General features: G+C 39.1%; 1 protein-coding gene across 2 annotated transcripts in view; it reads right to left on the minus strand.

Moving 5' to 3' along the window:
* Pcdh15 (protocadherin related 15) overlaps positions 1-12889 on the minus strand; it is a 1435956-nt gene that overhangs the window by 624425 nt on the left and 798642 nt on the right. For both annotated transcript variants that reach the window (XM_042266444.2, XM_076556998.1), the window contains exon 4: positions 8970-9088. In XM_042266444.2, the coding sequence (XP_042122378.1) occupies positions 8970-9060 (91 nt within the window). In that variant the 5' untranslated portion in view covers positions 9061-9088. The remainder of the gene's footprint in view (positions 1-8969; positions 9089-12889) is intronic.

Consider the following 12889-nt stretch of genomic DNA (forward strand, 5'->3'; position numbering starts at 1 on the left):
GCTACCCTCCAATTTAATTTAGTTGCATTATCGTTATTTCTCTCTCATGGTGTGGTTAAGCAAACTCTCCCTAATCAAAAGAATGATGGTGTTTCAGGCTCAGAAAGAGAGGGAGGTGAAACACTTCATCCTTCCAGGAAGCTCATTGAGAGTTCAAAAGGAAAGCTTGGTAGGACTCAGGAAGGAATAGCTCCGAAGATCCAGGAAATCCCTGAAGTGAGTCAGATCTTCTAAGACCCTCCTTCTCCAAGATTATATAAGCAACAGGACTGTTGAGGGGACTCAGATGAGCCAAGCTGCCTGACAGAGGCAGAGACCAGCAGAAATACCTGGAAGAGATTCTCTCTTGGCTTGGCTACAAGCCACATAGGAAGTCACAGGGTCCCATCTTTTGTAAGCTGTTGTCTAGTCTGGAGCAGAGATTCAGTGGTGTTGCTGTTTCTGAGTCATCCCCACTCATGTAAGCACCCCTCACTCATACTCCCCAAAGTAACCCAAATTAACTCAGTGGTTCACCTCATTGGGACTTTGGTGGTGTCCTTATTTGGTCTGTGGTTAATTTTTTTATGTATGGTGAGTAGGTGTTTGCTCAGCTCTTCCTAAGAGTGGCATCACAAACCCAGATCTATAGTAGCAGGTGGAGAAAGAAGAGAACCTTTGCCTAGTGAATCAGTTACTAGGGCAGATTCAGGCATCAGTTGCAAGTTTATCTAACCACAATTCATGGCCTTCTTAAGCTGCTTTCATGGGAAAGATCTGAAAACTGCAAATGGTCTTCTGTAATATACCAACTGTAATACATTACTTCCGCTCACAGTTTACGACCCACAGGTCATCTAACATCCATGCAAATAGCTCAATGTTTGAGTAGTTCAGCAGAGCAAACTGAATATTTACCAAGAACACTGTTTATTACATGAGATATAGCAAAGATCTGGAATTTTCACTTACTATTTATTTGAAAAGAGCACACTGAGCAACAAATATGAAAAGGGGCACACGATTTAAACAGCGAACAATACACATCCTATACTCAATGCATTTCAAGGCCTATTAAAATATTCACCAAAGAACCTAGACTAAGCATTCCTAGGAAAAGTAAGTGAATATTGAGATAAAATGGAAGAGCAGTTCCTGCACATTTGTGTGAGCAACTCTTCATTATCCTATCCTACCAATGTGCCCTAAGGCATGCCTCTGGTCCCTTTCTCTTCCCCATGTCTGCTTCTCTCTGGACCTCTATTTCCCTTCTCTTTTCTGAGAGGTTTCAGCTGCTCTGTCTTCCAGATTTTGTCTGCTGTGATCATGCCCTACCTGGAGTCCCAGAGATTTTGTATCTAAATAATAGCCATTTCTCACTGTCTTAAGGCACAGACAGCTATAACAGCTCTCTCCAAAGTTTTAGGGGATGTGGCCCAAGACTTCTGACTAAAACTTGCTAAAATCTACTTCTGCACCATTGTTCTGTGTCCCAGTTTCCTTTCTATTGCTGTGATAAAATACCCTGACAAGAATCAAACTAAGGGCCAATGGGTTTATTTTAGCTAACAATTCCTGGGTAGCTAAAATAATTCCAGTCTATCATTGTCAGGCTGTCAAGGAATCAGGAACTTGAAGCGTGTAGTTTCATCAGATTCACAGTCAAGAACAGAGGAAAAATGAATGTATATATGCCTATACTCTGTGTGTGTGTATACACATATATACATATATATACAAACACACACACACACACACACACACATATATATATATATATATATATATATATATATATATATATATATATATACATACACCCAGTCCCTAAAACTAGGAAATGAAATGGTGGCCCTCACTTTAACGCTGGGTCTTCACGCATAAATTAACACAATCAAAACAGTTAGGCTAACTCAGTCTGGAAAATTCTTTATTGAGAATCTCTTTCCAGATTTATCAATATGACAACTAAAACTAGCCATCACACATGAGGATGGATTTTGTTCCCAGGAGACTGAGCCTTTGAGGAAGTGAAGCTGAAGAGACTCTCACCATGGCATCTAATCCCGCTTCACAGTTGTTCTTATAAACGGATGACAACAGAGAAAGGAAGACATAAGGAGAGAGGTTGTCACACTCACACCCACGGATGGGCAGTAGGAAAGGTAGAAGAGAATGGCTCTTTTCCAGCCAAAGAGAGGCAGTCTCAAAGAAATCCAACCATGCTACACCCTGATTGTACACAATTCTGCCCTTCAGAACAGGAAAACATAAACTAATCTGCTGCTGTGTAAGCCAGTCTATGACACTGGTGTCATATCTGTTTCTGGTTTGTAGGTTTTCCGTCTGTCCTGTATCACCACACTAACTTCATGGTAAAATGCCCAAATCTGCTTAGTTTTTCAATCTACCACTGAGAATCTTGATTAGTAGTACAAATAAAAGAATCTTATATATTTTTAATTATCTAATAAACAGTACCTCCCCTATTGCTCTCCAAGGACTGATAATATACATACATATGAATCATTATGAACCAAAAGTATAATTCATAGGATGCTTTCTGTCTTTTGAACTCACGTTAATTCCATGAGGTATGAGACATCATTTTGTGACTGATGGAAATCCAAATTCAACAGATTTTGTTTATTTCCCTAAAATATATACACTATTCCCACTTTATTATTATGTTAATCACATATTATTCATGCTTATTCTACTAGATTGCATGGGGTGTATTACTTTTGTTTCCCAGAGTTTGACACTCAAACAAGTGTTAACTAAATAATCTATTTTTGAAAAGAGTCTACCATGCAGAATAGAGGACAGTGGAAAGCATATGTAGTGGATCCACAGCGTAAGGGAAGTAGGAGGGGAGAAAATAATGGCCAAGGACAAGACCTGGTTCAATTGTAAGATATCCCTGTTGTTAATTATGATATATGGCTCCTTAGAGAATTATACACAAAAATGGGATGATTTCCAAATCAGAAAGGAGGTACAAGTAGAGTATTTATGAGAAAATGGCACAGAAAGCTAATAGCCAGACACTCTGAAAAGGTCAATGCAGAGAACGCTGAAAGCAATAAAGCCATTGGTCCAATAGATCAATAACCCTACTTACTGAATTGCTAGAGAATTACAGGATTTGTCCAACATGGGAGCCACTGGAGGCATTAGAAATGCAGTTTCACCAGAGTGTGAGAAAAAACAAATTATAGAGCTTAAGAGGATTTGTGAACTGGTGGTAAGATGCACACACTGGCTGAAAAAGACCCAGCTAAGAATGGTCAGGTTGTTGGTCGAGTCTTGGATGACTCCAAGCCAAGTAAGATTACAATTAAAGTTTTGTTCTATTTCAACTTATATTACAATAAAAATGATTTATTTTTTTTTGTCTATGAGACTAAGACGTGATTATTCAATTTTCTCTTTTCTCTTCTCAGAACCACAAAGAGCATCACATTGATGATCATTATTAATTGTATCATACAGGTGGAATGTTGAGTTAGACTTTTCACTTCTCGGACTCAACAGAGCAGAGAGAATGCCTGATATACTAGCAACAGGCTGGCTCTTCTCCAGAATCTCGGGAATGGCCCGTGTGAGTGCTTATGTGAGCAGAGAGCATGTGTCCTGAGTACAGCAGGTGGTCTTCTGTTTATCAGAAACCAATTTTCTACTCTGTCTCTTTTTATCTTTGTCTTCCAGCCCTTGCATGTTGACAGTAAGAGAACTGGTTACTGCAGTCAGTATTCAGAAGCCACTGAAGTATTCCAGGTATAAGCATGGAGTAGAAAAATGTAAAGACTATATACATCAAACTGATTCCTAGGAAAATATTATAGAAACAAAAAAAAAAGAGAGAGAGAAATAGCCATGTGCTTTCAGATTTTATAAAACTCTGTCTTAGGGATAGAAGGACATACAAGATCCCTCACCATCAGAAAAGAATATACAAAACAGCAAGCCTGGCCATTAGCTAACATACATAATGTAACATAAGAAGAATGTTAATTATATTCTCCAATAATCTACTTGCTCTATTTGTTAAGTAAATTCACAATTCTATTATTTACCTCATCTGTGTTATTAATACTTGCCTAGATATGGAGTTATGTAATAGATTATATGACTACTGTGGAATAACTGATCAACACATTCCTAATGCATCTAACACGTATCCTGTTGATAAGATGAGAAGGGGTAAGAAGTTAAGCAGGTACCAACACCAGAAGCTTCATCCCTAATGGCTAGCTTTTGTGATGCCGGAAGGTATCATGCATATTCATGCTACTAGGAAAGAAAAATAACCAACAGTCTGACCCAACTGTCAACCTCATGAACTACAGTGACCGGCCTTCCAAAATAGGGCCACTGGTTCAAGAAGGGCACAAATATTGTAAGAGAACCAACCACTTTTTTTAAAAAAAAAAAAGTTTGTTTTATTTAATAACATATTTTCTACTTATTTTACATACTGACTACAGTTTCTCCTCCCTCCTCTCCTCCTGTCTCCCCCACCCACCTCCCATCTACCCCCCTCCCTATCCACTCCTGCTCTATCTCCATTCAGAAAGGAGCAGGCCTCCTATGGGCTTGAACAAAGCGTGGCACATCAAGTTGAGGCAGAATCCAGCTCCTCCCCACTGCATCAAGGCTGGATGAGGTATTCAGCATGGGGAACAGATTCTCAAAAGTCTGCTAAGTACCAGAGACAGACCCTGATCTCACTGCTATGAGTCTTACAAACAGACCAAGCTACACAACTATCACACTCATGCAGAGAGTCTAGGTCAGTCCCATGCAGGCTCCCTAACTGTTGGTCCAGAGTCCATGAGCTCCCAAGAGCTCAGGTCTCCTACAATCTTTTCTCTCTTTCTTCAACTCTACTCCCAGAGCTTGTCCCAGTGCTTGGCTGTGGATCTCTGAATCTGCTTCCACCAGTTACTGGATAAAGGTTCCCTGATGACAATTAGGGTAGTCACCAATATGATTACAGGAGAAGGCCAGTTCAGGCACCCTCTCCACTATTGCTAGGGGTCTTAACTGGGGTCATCCTTGTGGATTCCTGGGAACTTCCCTAGCACCAGGTTTTTCCCTAACCCTGAAATGGTCTCCCCTATCAAGATGTCTATTTTATTACTCTCTCCCCTCCATGTGGCCCTCAACCTGACTCCTACTCCCAGCCTGCCCAACCCACTCCCTCAAGTTCTCATCCTCATCTCCCCACCCCCAGTTTACCCAGGAGATCTTTTCTATTTCCCCTTCCCAGGCAAATCCATGTGTCCCTCTTTGGGCCCTCCTTGTTATCTATCCTCTCTGGAGCTGTGGATTGCAGGTTGAACCAACCACTTTTCAACTGGATTTAAAGCCTGCTCCAGAAAATAGAACTCATTCCTGGTACCATTAACTTGGTCAAAACTCTAGTGGCTGGCTAGGTCATTGGACCTAGGGGAGAACCTTAGACAATTAGTTCACTCAATGAACATAGTAGCCAACAATCCCTCACATTATCATCTTTATACCCATAAATTAGTGCATCTCCCAACTCTCACCAAAAGTAGCGATTTATTTTAATAGACAGCAATTAATACAGTGCCCCCACAGCTGGTCAACCTTTAGAAAACTACAGACTGTGAAGTGCCCAGCTCTAAATGGGACAATTAGATGATACCTCCTGCCCTTGAGAGTCAAGGATAATTGCAAAGGAGCAGGCAGAAAAAAAATTGTAAGAGCCCAAGGTAATAGATGACTGCAGCTAAGTAGTATTTGCTGATCATGATGGTGGGGTTACACACATGCACTCACAGGAGCTGGGACTGTACACGCAAGACCTGCAGAAGATCAAGCCAGACCAAGTCCACCATGGATGAAGGGGTGGGGGACTCATGAAGCAGCATCTGTAGTTGAGAAACTATTTGCCATAGATAGCTGTGGGGGGATTGAGAATCAATTTTTTTTCCCAGGGATGTAGCTCCTGTGAGGTTATCCACACTCTGGTAAATAGTCCTACAGCTAGGCGTATACAGACATCACTACGTAGACTCAGACAGTTTAAAACAAACAAAAAGATCAGAGTACATGAAGTAAGGAGGGAAAAATGTTGGTAGAGGGGCAATGGAGGACTTGGAGGGGAAAGAAAGGGGATTAAATTGGATCAAAGCATATATGCATGTATGAAATTCTCAAACAATAAAAAGACTTAAAATTTAAAAAATAAAAATGAATATAAAATTTAAAGAAATATTTAATACACTTTTACTAGAAGCATTTATACATTTCAATAATACTAGAATATTCTATTTAAGAAAAATTATTTATTAAATAAATGCTCCATTTACCTTATACTTAATTAAGAAAATACGTAAAAAATAAGTCAAAGTCTAGAAAATTTATCATCTTTTATTTATTAATTTATCTGTCTAGCAAGGAATAAATGAATAAAAGATGATAAATTATGTTTCCCCTTCCACCTTCCCTGAAGCTTCTCCTATATATAAATCTGTTGTCAACTATTGTAAGGCATTCAGTAAACCAGGTAATAATCAGTGGCAAAAGTTATCTTTGAATCTGACTTTTTCTTTTATTCTTTATGAATGTCACTGCTGCATTCCTTGAACCTTGCATCTACACACAGATCCCTGGATAAGCATTGCCTCAATGTGTCCCTACCCCATGTTCACTGAAATGCTCCTGTGTGTTCTCCATGGCACACTCACTACTGATATCATACATGGGGGTAATTCATTCTCATGACTTTGCATGGAAATTTGACAAAAAAAAAAATCTACAGAATTTTATTTTAGTCACATATAACTCAGGGGGAAAACAAACAAACAAACAAACAGGGCCATTGATTCTTGAAATGAGTGAGAAGTGGGCAGAATGAACTGGAAGCATAGCTGAGGAATGAGAATTTTCCTGGAACATAAGCATGGGGGGGATACTGAGGCACACTTTCAGCTAAACACTTCCTGCAAAGCACTATCAAACAACTGCAGAGCTCAAGGACCTGCATTCTTTCTTGTATCATCGGGCCACCAAGTCAATCTCTTCCTAAAACTGATTCACTCACCTCTATAAGTGAGCTGGGAAGGCTACAGAGACTGAGCCAGACAGTTGACTTGAAGCCTTTAAGATTGAGCCTTGCTAGCCGGGCCGGTGGTGGCGCATGCCTTTAATCCCAGCACTCGGGAGGCAGAGCCAGGCTGATCTCTGTGAGTTCGAGGCCAGCCTGGGCTACCAAGTGAGTCCCAGGAAAGGCACAAAACTACACAGAGAAACCCTGTCTCGAAAAACCAAAAAAAAAAAAAAAAAAAAAAAACAGAAAAAAAAAAAGATTTAGCCTTGCCATTGGCCAGCAGAGAAAGGTGTACTGCTCCACTGTCCTTCAAAAACTTATCTACACAATAACCAACACTGGCCACATAACAGAGACTGCACAAGTCCCTTGAGAAAAGAGCAAGAGCTGTAATGAGCTTAGGAATGAAATCCATTGATAGCAGTATGCTTTAAACATGGGTGGCTTCATCTGATTACACAAATTGCCTCGCTAAAGTGCATGTTTTGTGAATGTATAACGTGAGAAATGGCCTGTCTGCTCAATATAACTGTTAAATATGAATAAGAATAGAATGTTTTATGAAATAAATATGGGCACACTGATTTGTTACTGAGAGCTCAATTAAAATGTGTTCTTTCAATATACTTGAATGCCTCTTAAATTGTATTTTTAAAATTCCAAGCAGCTGTTTACTTATTACTACTTTTTAAAATTCATTTTTTTAGACTGGGTATTTAAATTTTCCATTAAAGGAAAAAGTGTGAACATTTAATTTAGATGTACTTGACATAAACAGAGTGCTAATTAGTGGGACCACTCCAGGGTAAATCTTCTGATTTTATGAATAAACATTATAGGTTGTGCTTCAATCCCAAAAGATATTCACCTCCATAAATACTGAGGACCAAGGGTAACTTAATGTGTGAACAACTTGAACACATTTGGAAAATGTCAAAAAAACTCATTTATCTTCAGGCATGTGAATTTAGCTAGGCAGAGTACAAAGGAATTTCACACTATTTGTTACTACTGAGACCAACCAGGTAACAAGTCAAGAAGGAAGAGGCTGCTACAGGGTTTATGTTCCCTCTATGCTGAATAAACATCCAATAAAAACAACAGAGAGTTAAAGAAATAAACACATTCATAGCTATTAAAATTCCAAGAGGAAATTTACCCATATTTTCTCTTTCACTTACACATGTGTGTATGTGCCAAATATATAAATAGATGCATCTTATATAAGTATACCATACACATATATCTCATATCTATATATCTATATAATATTCTAATTCTCATTGTGTGGTATTTAAAACTGATAACTCATACAAAAAAATACATTAACCCAAGCATATTTTGGTCACTGCACACCTAATATAATGAATCCTCTGAAAGATACTGAAGGTGACTTATTCATTTTTAGTAAACTGATTTGTTATTATGGAATGACTTAAGTCAATTACCAAGCCTTTGACATGTTCTATTCTGAAACAAAATTATGAGGCATCAAATAAAGCAATATGCAGTGGTAGCCCCAGCCCTCCAACCACTTAGGGCTTTTCCTATGGTCTGTTACAGATTTTCCTATGGTCTGTTACATGGAAGAATGTGCTGTGCATTATATTGCTGGCTTTATCAGAGACAACTATTTGTGTTCATTCAAAGGCATTAGTGGAATTTAATGTTTTTCAAAGCAATTTAGCACTCCCTTAGTAAGTATTCAAATGGAGGTTTTATGTAGGATTTTCTACACACTGCAATCTTTATAGAGAATCAAACATATCTACAGCCACTTTTGTAAGCTCATCCACTTAAGTTCCTACAAAGAGCTTCAGACCTTTGAAAATAACTACAAATCAATATTCATTACGGGGAAGAAGGTTTGTTTAAGTATCGAGATCAGAGTAAAAGGCAGACTCACCATCATCATACTGGCCCCAGCTGACTGCCAAGAGCGAGGCAATGATGATCCCATGGGGTAAACACTTCCATAGAGCAAGCTGCGGGAACATCTTCTGTCAAATTTCACTCAAGGCTGATCTGAAATAACAGGAAGCAGGAAAACACATTTGACAAGTTCATTATCAGCAATAGGAAAACAAAACTGCCAGGGCACAGAGAAGTCTTAATGACTTCATAGTTAATTACCTGTATCACACCATCCATTATCAAGTAACACTCGTGGCTAACACACTGGAACCCTTCGAAGACATGAATTTGCACAGAAGTTCCCTCTTATTTGATTGGCAAGCAAGATGGCCGGAAAGTCAGCACACTGATAGCATTTAAAGCATATCTTGAAATCTGAGGCATGGGGAAGGGCTAACTGAAATCCTAATCAGTCTACCTTAGTAAATACGTGGTTTTTCACAGTGTAATTCAACAATATAATATACCTTTCTCTAAGACAGCTTATAGATGGTTCATTTTCCACATGAGAATTTTAATGAAAATGAACCATAAGGAATTGCATAGCAAAAACAACATCATGAAATATGGTGATTCCTTTCTGGTATAGTAATTGGAGACTGTTAAATATGCCAAGACAAACTTAGAAAAAGGCCAGTAATTTTTATTGCATTGTCTTTCTGAGAATTTAGCAGCATTTTAATTCCTATGTTTTAGTTTCCAATGCCCTAGCAATTTTGAGAGAAAAAGAATGATGTATTGAGAAATCAGTAGTTAGTTAATACACTGAAAATATTTTTAAAAGAATGATATACTGAATTTCTTTTAGATTGAGAAAATTATCTACACCAAATTTCACAGACTGAAACATTATAGTTTGTGGCCAAGTGGAAATCTGAACTCAGCTTCTTGGATTCACAGATTTCAGACTGAAATGTTACCAAGGACAGGAAACAGAGGGGCTCAGTGAGTCAGGTCCTTGGGACAATCAGTCTGAGGAGGCTGTGGTTAACTAGGGGCAGGGACAGGCTTTTCTAAAGAGACCAGCTGATGCTCGGACTCTCAGGAAGGATATTGTGTGAGGATGTACACCAGGCCAAAGATCTCCTGTGATGGCACAGATTTGGGATGGCTTCTTATTCCACTTGACAGAATTGAATGCTTTGACAGATCAGATGAGGTATGAGATCCTGCAATATGCAGAGCCCCTAGGATTCTCTTCTCCAGAATAGCTTAGATAGGCCTAAGCATAGGGCACACAATTTTATGCCATTTTATAGAGTCCATATTTCATTGACATGTCTTATGGTATTGATTTTTTACCATACTGTATCACATAGAGCTTATTGAAATATGTTAAAGAGACATCAAAGTGTTCTAATAGTATGTGGAATGCTACACTGTGTCAGAGACATTTTCTTATTTTTGTTTTCCATAAGAGGGAATAGGAGCTTTACTTTACATGGACTATTTATATATTTCTTGGCTGTGCTATAGAGGAATGAGAAAAAAGAATATGAATTTTATTTTAATCCGAGTTCATCGACCAGTTACATGGCTTTGGAGAAACTAAATATAAGATGCAACTTTCACTAAAATTAAATGGCAATAACACACTTCCTATCTAATTGTTCTAAGCATTGAACCGTTAGGCAAACATAAATGCATGCTCAGGACAGTGACTCACTTGGCATGAGAACTATCATGTCAGCTATGAATCTCTGCCACTGGGCATCTGGACTTGTGTGTCCTGGTGTGGCTCATGTGTTTCTTCCATATATCATTAGAAATACATTGTTGCTATCTTCCTCACCCCCTGAAATGGCAAGGGGCTCAGGACACATCTTTGCTACAAACCCCAACTTGCAGGATGGTACAGGAATGAGAAGTCCATGAAGTTTGAACTGGAGTCTATCTATGGTCATTCCATCACAAAGAAGTTTTGGGTAATTTCCCAGAGGAAAAACCAACAACCACCAACAAACAAAGAAATAAACAAAATGTCTTAGGCTTCAAGGGAGTCACAAACCTAGAGTAGAACTCTTTCACACTCTGGAGTTGTTCCTCCCTTTCTTGGTATTCTAGAGATTTCTTGTGATGTTGGAAGATAATGATGCTAACATATCTTTTTCAAACATGACAACATTCCAAAGAAAACAAGCAAAAATGATGTTAATAGTTAAAAACAAAATCTAAAAACAGGGCTGGGCACCGCCTAGGAGAGGTGGACGTTAATAGCTTTACACAATTTAGCTCGGACCCTCCCTTTTATATACCGGGACTTCCAGGGCACAAGAGGAGAAGAGAAAAGAGAATGGAAGAACTAGATGGGTAAGAACTTGAGAGGAACAAACTGAGATGGGGAAGAAGTAGATTGAAGGGCTACAGGAGAGTACTGGAGGAACGAGATGGAAGATGAGAAAGAGTCAGATGGGGAAGAACAAGATGAAGTAGAACGAGAAGAGGAGAGAGGAGACGGGAGGGGAGATGATATGGGAAGGAACAAAGTAGATGAGAACCTAGAAGGGGCAGAACTAGATGAAGAAATTAAGATAGAACCTAGAGGGGATCACAGACAAGTGTAGAGAGAAATCAGGCTAAAGATGACCTAAATATGAGAGCAGAATATAAGCTTATAGCTGTCACAGAATAATAAAGTATATGGACTAAGGAAAAAAAAGATAAAAACAGGGCTGGGGATGACCTCAACAGCTGAGCATTTACATAGCATGGCCAATATCCTGGATTCCATCTCTAGGACTGAAAAGAGTTAAGGGAATAAACAAAAATTCAAAACTAATGAATGAGCGAGAAGATACTGCAATGACATCCATAAGAAACAATGGAAGGAAAAGCAGCATCTTGCCCAGGCCAGAAAGACACAGTTGTTGCCTTCCTTTATGGGTCCCAATTCTGCCCATGTGACTTCTCTGTTCCTTGGTTAACTCTGAGTTTGTTGCTCTTCAGGATGATATTATATTGTTTTATGTCTGACTCAAACCAATTTAGTTTCACTTAAAAGCTTTCAAGATGAAAACGACCTTATAGGTCATCACTTTAAAATCATCTCAGCCACTGGTCCTGTTGTGCTTCCAGAAATAGCCCCCCTTGACATGTGACCCTCTACGGGCTTATGACAGGGTGTCTTACACTTCAGAAAACATCACACTAAATCATGCATACTTGACAGAGAAGATAGACTGCCATCTGCCTGGTTGTTTCTGAATAAAGAAAATGCAACACCTCTGTGCTTTCATTATTTCCTTCATTGCTTTCTACTTGCTTTAACTTCAATCCACCTCTAACAACTTCAATGTGTTGCATCCACCAACCTTTAAGAAGGCTACAACTCACCCTACAATCCCGACACCTTACAGATGGAGAAAATCTGACTCTATATAGCAACATAGAGAGAATGCCCCTTTAAAGGAAGTCTGTGATTCAAGAACTAGAGGGCACTGTGTGTGTACCTAAAGCCATGTTGTGCCAACCAGAAGAACTGTGCCCAGCAGTGGCATCTAGCATGACACAAGCTGAAACAGATCAGGGGTTTTAGGTCAAGACTACTTCTTCAGTAGCTTTGAGGTTTTTGGAATTGTAGAAAATAACCTTCTAAAGGTGAAAATCCAGTATGTTGCTAAAGGAGGAGAACACATTTTAGTCATCACATTCAAAGGCAGACCTGTGCCTCTAGCAAACTCTAGGGCCAGATCCTCTAGACACAACTCTTGTCAGCACATCACTGTTCAGATATTCCTATGCCTGAGAAGTCTAAAGTGTGCCAGAGTTTAAAAGGCATACAGTGAGCTTTGAAGAACTTCAATCTACTCTCTATTAAGGAGGTAATTTAATTAGCATGTTCAATCCTCTGGTGTCATTTGACTTACTTTGGCCGTCACATTCAAACCCTGTCAAAATACTGGGGATAGAAGC

This window comes from Peromyscus maniculatus, chromosome 21 (assembly GCF_049852395.1).
Source record: "Peromyscus maniculatus bairdii isolate BWxNUB_F1_BW_parent chromosome 21, HU_Pman_BW_mat_3.1, whole genome shotgun sequence".
Taxonomy (NCBI): Eukaryota; Metazoa; Chordata; class Mammalia; order Rodentia; family Cricetidae; genus Peromyscus; species Peromyscus maniculatus.